Here is an 8,626-nt window from a genome sequence, read left to right as displayed (position 1 = left end):
ATAAAAAAAGGCTAATATGCAAATTGTCCCCTCAACCTGGAGTTTGACCAGGGGGCAGGGCTGGCTGAACCCCACCCTTGCATGAATTTGTGCACTGGGCCTCTAGTTAGAATATAAGCCCTTTGTTTTTATATAAATGTCACTTAAGGAATCTGAACACCTTAAAAGCCAGTTATAAAGCCAAGGTGCTGGGTAAGGACTGAGGAATGCATGTGGCTCCTGGGTTATACATGGCTTCCTGAGCTCTGTTCTCTCATGTCAACATGTATGTTCATAATGTATATTTCCCTGTAACTCATTTTACCAACTTGTTAGTCGAAGTTTAAGTCCCTTTGGCTTTTTTTTTTAGGCACCTTTCTTGGATGTTCTCAACACCATGATGGATACTACACTTCCTCTGACATTAGAAGAATTAGAAGAATGGGGGAATCCTTCATCTGATGAAAAACACAAGAACTACATAAAACGTTACTGCCCCTATCAAAATATTAAACCTCAGGTAGTGAAAGACAGTTATGATATTACTATCCGCAGTGACAGAGTGAAGATGATCAACAGGATACTTACCTGATCTGAGCTCAGGCCGGAATTCAGTAGACCTTTAGGTTGTTTCTACTTATAATACCCCGACACCTTTCAGCACCGTCGCTGCTCATATTCCATGCTGGCTTCAATAGGGTCGTGGTCTCTCTGGTTAAGCAGATACTATTCCAGATGACGAGTAGTCTAGTACTCTAATGCTATAGATCTCTCAAGAGTACCAAGTAAAGGGGAAAAATGTAGCATTTAGGGGGGAAAATTAGAAGTAATTATTTTTCATAATCTGTAAGATAGAAAGGGACCATAAGGAACAATATACATTCTTTGTGCATTTTCTTGCAGCATTATCCTTCAGTTCACATCACAGCTTATGAAAACGATGAACGGGTACCTCTGAAAGGAATTGTAAACTACACTGAGAAACTCAAGGAAGCCGTTACGGAGCACGCTAAGGACAGTGGTGAAGGTAGGGGACCACCGCAAAGCAGGAACATAGCTAAGCAGACTAATACCTTTAGCAAACCTCTCAGAGGAATGCATTTCATGTACAGACCAAATCTCCAACCTATGATTTGGGACAAATTATTGTTTTTCCTATGTTGACTACTAATTGAAGCACACATTACAACTATAACCACCTCGCCTTTTGTTCAAGGACAATATCAAAACAAGTTAGGCAAGGTAAAATAAGTTACACCAAAAAAGTAAATTTAAATATCAAATATAAATTGGAGATGGACTATCATACAGCCATTCATTCATTTAATACAATATTAACTGAGCCATTACTCTTGGGAACCTAAAACAGGTTCTGAAGTTTCTGCTCTGGAGCCTCAGTGCCCAAACTAGCGGCTTTAATTTTTTCTAGATCTTTGTATTTTATTAAACAAGTGCTCTTACCTTTTTTCTTGCCATTACATCCCAGACCTTCAGAGCCGGGTGGGAGGAACCCTCATTCATGTTTCCAGACGGTTGCCCTGTGCCCAGCTCCGTCTCCCTCTTACCACTGCTGCAGTGGGTGTTTCTGGGTCTAAGACTCTCTCAGCTTCACAGGGCCAGTGGCTTCCTCCTCGTCACAGCCTTCCCCCTGTGGCCCTGCAGCCTCTCCCATCAGCTTCCTCAGCCACTGGTCCTACTCCTGCTGGCCCCTCCCAGCTCTCTGTTGGATGGGATGGTCAGGCCTTTTTCCTTCACTATCACTTTCATAGATTACTTAGAAAAGGGGGGAGGGGCAGAAATGGGCTTCAGTTGGCCAAAAACTTTCTAATTGTTTCATATGCTAACTCTTTCAGGCTATCAGGCCCCCAATATTATTTTAGACATTCAGCCTGGAGGCAATCATGTGATTGAGGATTCTCACAAAAAGGTATGTTGTCCAGCCCTCTCAGTTGACAGGTCCTCAGGCAGAGAAGTGCTGTGCTCCACATTTCGGTGGTTGGGGCGGCGTGGGCCACATTCAGGTCTGTGACTGAGACCAGGAGGGTGAGGAAGAACACTGAGTCCATCAGGGGAGCAGGCTCTCTCTAGTGCTTGTGAGCTCTGTTCACGTAATTGAACCGTAATCGCTGGCAGCCTTCTGCCTCTGTCCCAAGTAAAAGTATCCCTGCCATAAGTTGCTGGCTTCGGGTTTCGGTGAAGATGGACAGACAGAGTTGAACACGGGAGTTTTACTACCACGGCCTTCCGTCTAATCTTTTAATGTGTCTCTTTTAGATTACAGCCCAGATTAAATTCCTGTATGAGGAACTCGGACTTGACAGCACCGGTGTTTTCGAGACTCTTAAGAAATATGTAAAATTCTGAAATTCTGTGGAAATTGGAAACACATGGAAACATTTCCTAGTTTTATTTGCAATTAGGTTAGCAAAAGTGAGTTTTTTTAAGTAAATGAATAGTTTATTAAAATTTGCTTCTCTATCCTAATTTTGTTTAGTGTATATCTCACTTACCCTGTTCTCTCCTTGGTGTATATGCCCCTTACCTAGGAAAATAGATTTCTAATCTCACTCCTCAGGATATGGAGCGGGGGTGAGGAAGGGTTGGAGGCGGCAGAACACCGCCCTCTCCCCATCAAAACAGCTTTGTGTTTGTCTGTTTTACTAAAATTTTCTTTGAACAGTTTACAAATCAAGGTCCTGCCTCTTTGCTAGTGAACATTTTTAGACACTTTAGTGGTAAGTCATGCTCTAGTTTCTGTGCCTGTATTTTGTGGAATGAGAACATTCTTCACATTAAAATACATTAGATCTTTCTAATAATCTGGAGTCCTGAGGTGTTCTGATGATCTCTATTGATGCTATGTCAAGAAGTTAAAAGTTCCTGCATGTGATCATTTTATTTTAAACATTATTCTTTAAAAAACATTTGAGAACCTTTCCTAAAGCAGTTACATTCAAGCTGCAGAAATATCTAAGAATTAATGACTGTCTGTAAAGTTTACCCAGCAGTTTGCTGTACACGAAGTTACCGCAAATGCTGAAAGTAGAACGCAAAGCCAGTGTCTTCACCTCTTCTGCAGAGGTGTCTAACACAGGCTGTGCAGGATGTTTAACACACTGGAGTAGCACGCCCGACTGGAAACAAAACATCTGTCTCTGACATCTGCTTGCTGATGCAGGAAAGTCTTTGTGTTGTATTCAAAGATGAGTCCTTCTCCCTTGTCCAGTGCAATGGCTTGTGTATCAACTTCACTTCCTTTCTTGGTGGAATTGGTACTTAACCTTATTTTCACTTTTGTGGGAATATTTGAAATAATTTCCTTTAGATTTAGCAGTGATGATTCTCCAAAATTCAGAACCACGAGGAAGACTCTGTCTATGCCATTCATTTCTCTTGTGTACACGACAAAGTGGCTGTCTGTCCTCAAATAGCAAAACCAGCCCCTGCTGAGGAGCAGCTCATTGGCATGCAGCAAACTTAATTCTTGATATAACGTTAATGCTGATCTGGGCTGAGCCTTTTGGACCTGTTTTTTAAAAAAAAAAGTATTAAGATAAATGTTTGATTCTGATTTTTTAAAAATATCTTTAGTATCAAATAAGAAATTTCCCCAAAAATCTTGCTTCAGTTTGCCCCTTAAAATAATTACCATATTGTAAGTAATAATAAGTGGATATGAGTAGTTTATTTACTGATAGAAATTGCAAATGCAGGGTTTCACCTTGTTGCAGTATATACACCATCTTGGCCAGAGTTGAAGTAGAGATCAGATTGGACTCCACTTTAGGAATCCCAAAACAATGCCCATGTCAAAGTTAATGGATGCTTAATTTGCCTAAATAAAAGTCCCTTCATTCTCTATTGTAACTGGCAGAAAAGCAGCCATGATGGCCATGGACTCAGAACTGCTGGTGAATTCTCTGTTCCATTTCATAGAATTATGGGTAGATTTGCCATAATTTCTGCAGACATGCATTTCATGCATAGCTAATGAACAGAAAGTTGCAAAGAAGGATGCAAAGAAAATGCTGCCTAAAATAAAAATCAGTATTTTTTTAACCATAAAACATACATAATTTAATGTATTTATTTTTCCTTTAACATTTCAAGCATCTTCTGTTATATAATTCCATTAATGTCATTTTAAAGGCAAAAAACTATTCTATTGAATGGTTATACCATACTTAATCATTCCCCTTCATTTCCGCATTCAAGTTTCTAATATTTTTTCTATATTCATGGTGTCCCCCCCACACCCCCAGATTTGGGTCATTTAGGATATAAATATAAGAGAATTACTATGTCAAAGAGTATGGACACTTGATACATAATGCCAAATCTTTCTTTATCAGAGCTGTTGCCAAATCAGTGATAATGTTCATTTCATTATATCCCTGCCAGCCATGTTGACAGAGGTGGTTTTGGTGATTGTTGTTTGGGCAGGTGCCTAATGTATAGTCTTTAATGAATATCTAATGGATGTTTAAAATACATTTATTCTGTTTACCAGGTACAACAGTATTTATGGTACATGTATATGCTATATGTATATGACCTGTCAAATTACTATTAACATTTTCTATAGCCTTAGATAATGCATGAGAAAGCATAGTTCAGTGCCACTTGCATAGGAAGTGCCCAATAGTGTTAACTATTCTTTTTGTCTACTTGATTGACCACTTACTAGAAGTATGTTGAAGTGTCTCTCTGTAATTGTGGATTTGTCAGTTTCTCTGCATTTCTCACAGTACTTACTTGTTTTATATATTTTGACATTATTGTAGATGCATAGATTCATGATTTGTAGTGGAATGTTCTTTTATCCATTTTTTAAAATTTGCCTTTATCTCAATGCTTTTCATATTGAATTCTATTTTGTCTGCTATTAAATATTTCACACCTGCTTTTGGTAACTTTACTTTTTTAAATAGGAAATGCATGTATACAGTATAAAACTCAATTATAAGAGTATATGAATATATAAAATAAAAAGGTTTTCTTCAACACCATCCCCTAGCTTCCCAGTCCCTCTCTCAGAGATAGACACTGTTGCTATTTACATATTCTTTCATTTTATGTATCATGAAATAAGCCGTTCTGTGCCTATGCAAACATATTATAGACATACTTTTTCCTTCTTACACAAATAGTGGCATGTTACCATTCTGTACTTTTTTTTATTACTCAGTACATGTTAGAGGTGGTCTCATATCAACACAACATAGAATCTCCCTCATTCTTTTTTAAAGTTGCATATTAGTCTATTGTGCAGAATTAACCATAAATGATCCAGCTGATTGTCTATTGATACATTTAAATCATTTCCAAAGTCTTCTGCTATTAAAAACAATGGTTCAGTAGGGATCCTTGACTCTTTGTTGTGTACAAATATTCCTAGATACAGATATCTACAAATGAAATTATTTGGTCAAAAGGTATTATGCATTTTTTCTTTTGATAGCTATAGCCGGGAGGCAAGCTTTCTTTTTGTTAGCATTTGTCCTCGATGGCTGTATTTTCTTTTTTGTTGTTAAACCTCACGTGAGGATATTTCTCTATTAATTTTTAGAGAGAGTGGAAGGGAGAGGAGAGACAGAAAGAGAGAAACATTGATTGGTTCCCTCCCACACGCCCCTGACCAAGTCTGGGGATCAAGCTTGCAACCGAGGTACATGCCCTTGACCGGAATCAAAGCCATGATACTTCAGTCCACAGGTCGACACTTTATTCAAAAAGCCAAACCGGCTAGGGCCAGTGTATTTAGTTGTGTGTCCTTTGGTTTAGCCATGTCTTATGTCAAATTTTGTCTTTAGATTGCTCTAATATAAGAGTTTTTATCTTTTACTAGAGGCCCGATGCACGAAATTCGTGCAAGGGGCTCAGCCCTTGCAGCCCCAACCGGCCTTCACAAACTCGGCCAGCCCCAGCCGGCCCTTGCAGCCCTGGCTTCATCTAGAACAGGGATGGGCAAACTTTTTGACTCGAGGGCCACAATGGGTTCTTAAACTGGACCGGAGGGCCGGAACAAAAGCATGGATGGAGTGTTTGTGTGAACTAATATAAATTCAAAGTAAACATCATTACATAAAAGGGTACGGTCTTTTTTTTTTTTTTTTTAGTTTTATTCATTTCTAACGGGCCGGATCCAGCCAGCGGGCCATAGTTTGCCCACGGCTGATCTAAAAGGTCGACCAGATAGTCATTCCGCCGTTTGGTCGATTTGCATATTAGCGTTTTATTATATAGGATATTTGTGGTTACCATATGCTGAGACATAATCCTGTAGCCTAATTTTCTCTTTAACTTATAGACTTTTTTATTTTCTTCGTTTTTGGCTTTTTATTGGATCAATTGGTTATCTTTATGACATTTTTTCCCTTCTAACATTCTTTGAAATTATACAGTTATATCTATAGTTACCGTTAAGATTGTAATAGCCATTTAAAAATACAATGTTTTATATCTTTTCTATATCTGTGCTGTCCGGTATGGTAGCTACTCAGCACTTAAAATGTTGCCAGCATGACACAGGAACTGGGTTTTTTATTTTATTTAATACAGTATTTAGGAAATTTGTTTGCTGAACTTGGCAAATTTGATCACCATTGTTGGCAAAAACCAACTGGTGTGCTAGAACAGCTCCTGTCTGTCAGTGGTGGTTCATGTCTTCAGTTTCTGCAGGTACACGGGCTTCTCTCCAGCCCACATTACAACTCCTTCCTTCTTTTCCTTCCTTTTGAGGGGAGGAAAGAGGGAAGGATAGCTAGGCTTGCTGATAAACCTTCATAAAATTTCCTTAATATCTCAAAGTTCTTGGTCTTTCCAATGAAGAGTTGTATATTCTGTGTTATAGTTCAAATGGTACACTTTGTACCAGTTTGTATTTTCACAAAAACATGACTTGAAAGCTGTAAGAGAAGTCTATGTGATTGATTTGAAATGTATCAGCCCCTGATTGGTGTAGCCAGTTGGTTGAGCATCTGCTTGTGCACCAACAGGTTGTAGGTTCAATTACTGGTCAGGGTACATGCCCAGATTGTGGGCTTGATCCCAAGTAGGGAGTGTACAGAAGCAGCCAATCCATGTTTCAATTTCTCACATCGATTTTTTCCTCTTCCTTCCTCTCTCAAAATCAATTTTTAAAAGTTTTAAAAATAAATAGCAGTTAAGGTTTTCGTATATGTTATTAGCATAGAAACTCATTTCCTGTTTCTGGAATCAGCATAAAATTTTCATTGATACTTACAGCAACATTTACAGTGTAGTAATCCGTACTGGTAGGTAACCAGGTGTGATTGCCTTCAGAAAAACCAGCATTTGAGCTATTGTCCCACTGCATTGGTGACTTTGAGAGAAGGGTATCCTATGTCAAAAGACCATAAAGAGAAAACAGTGGTCAGGTTAATTAAATGAAATATAATTTGACCATTATTTACTTCATAATTGCTTAATTTCCTATACTTGAATTCATTAACATTCAATGCACAGCCAGTCTCACACTTTAAATTGGGAAACAGTTCATGGTATCTTGAGTTTGAATAGACTATACTAACAACTTTCATACATATTTACACTCTGATGCTTTTTCCAAAAATTGAGTAATGGAGAATTTCAAAATGTGTTATTACCAACTCATTCTGTGATACAGTGTTGATATGGTGAATTCACGTATGCAGCCATGTGCAAGTGAGTCTAAATTCTACCCTCTCTATCCAGCCTGGTTATTGCACTTAGGAGCTGAAGTAGAAAGTTTCCGCTAGGGAAATTGGATCTGATACAATTGAAAGCTAATCATACAAATTACAGGTTCAAGATTATTCATTTACCCAGAACACAAAGAGAGCCATAGCCTCAGACAAAAGCAAAATAAAAACCGCCCTGCCCAGCCAGTGTGGTTCAATGGTTGAGCGTCAACCCATGCATCAAGAGGTCACCAGTTCAGTTCCTGGTCAGGGCACATGCCCTGGTTGCTCGGCTTGATCCCTAGTAGGGGGTGTGCAGACAGCAACCGATCGATGTTTCTATCCCTTCTCCTTCCCTTCTTTCTAAAATCAATAAAACCATATTTTAAAAAAATAAATAATAAAAACCACCCAAGTCTGAGGCTGTGAGCTACTTTTGTTAAACTAACAGGAAGAGCCCAGTTGGTGTTGCTCAGTGGTTAAGCATCGACCTATGAACCAGGAAGTCAGAATTCAATTCCCAGTCAGGTCAGGGTTGTGGGCTCCATCCCCAGTAGGGAGTGTGCAGGAGGCAGCCAATCAATGATTGTCTCATCATTGATATTTCTTTCTCTCGCTCTCTCTGAAATCAAAAACAATTTTTTTAAAATGTCAGGAAGAATCTTGTGCTATGGTCAAGTGAGATCTAGCAGTATAGACAAGCACTATAATTAAACTTTCCTAGACATGTAGAGGGTAATGAATAATAGTCCAAACTCAAAACTGGTTCTCAAATTTTAGTGTGCCTAAGAATTAGCTGGGCCCTGGCCAGGTAGCTCAGTTGATTAGAGGGTCATCCTGGTATACCAACATTGCTGGTTTAATCCCTGGTCAGGGCACAAACAAGAACAAATCAATGTCTCTCTCAAATCAACCAATACATACAGATTCCTGGGCTCTACACAAGAAATTCAGTTGTTCAGTTG

General features: G+C 38.8%; 2 protein-coding genes across 6 annotated transcripts in view; one reads left to right on the top strand and one right to left on the bottom strand.

Moving 5' to 3' along the window:
• Positions 1–2,663, top strand: part of PREPL (prolyl endopeptidase-like) — a 29,297-nt gene extending 26,634 nt beyond the window's left edge. For all 5 annotated transcript variants that reach the window (XM_014538464.1, XM_005864773.2, XM_005864771.2 and 2 more), the window contains 4 exons: positions 350–499; positions 883–1,006; positions 1,833–1,906; positions 2,254–2,663. In XM_014538464.1, the coding sequence (XP_014393950.1) occupies positions 350–499; positions 883–1,006; positions 1,833–1,906; positions 2,254–2,343 (438 nt within the window). In that variant the 3' untranslated portion in view covers positions 2,344–2,663. The remainder of the gene's footprint in view (positions 1–349; positions 500–882; positions 1,007–1,832; positions 1,907–2,253) is intronic.
• SLC3A1 (solute carrier family 3 (amino acid transporter heavy chain), member 1) overlaps positions 2,469–8,626 on the bottom strand; it is a 28,069-nt gene continuing 21,911 nt past the window's right edge. The window contains exons 9-10 of the mRNA XM_005864774.2: positions 7,226–7,342; positions 2,469–3,505 (exon numbers count right to left, since the gene is read on the bottom strand). Coding sequence (XP_005864836.1) covers positions 3,065–3,505; positions 7,226–7,342 — 558 coding nt within the window. The 3' untranslated portion in view covers positions 2,469–3,064. The remainder of the gene's footprint in view (positions 3,506–7,225; positions 7,343–8,626) is intronic.

This window comes from Myotis brandtii, unplaced genomic scaffold, assembly GCF_000412655.1.
Source record: "Myotis brandtii unplaced genomic scaffold, ASM41265v1 scaffold191, whole genome shotgun sequence".
Lineage (NCBI taxonomy): Eukaryota > Metazoa > Chordata > Mammalia > Chiroptera > Vespertilionidae > Myotis > Myotis brandtii.
Note: the sequence above shows the minus strand (reverse complement) of the source record. Positions and strands in the feature narration are given on the sequence as shown.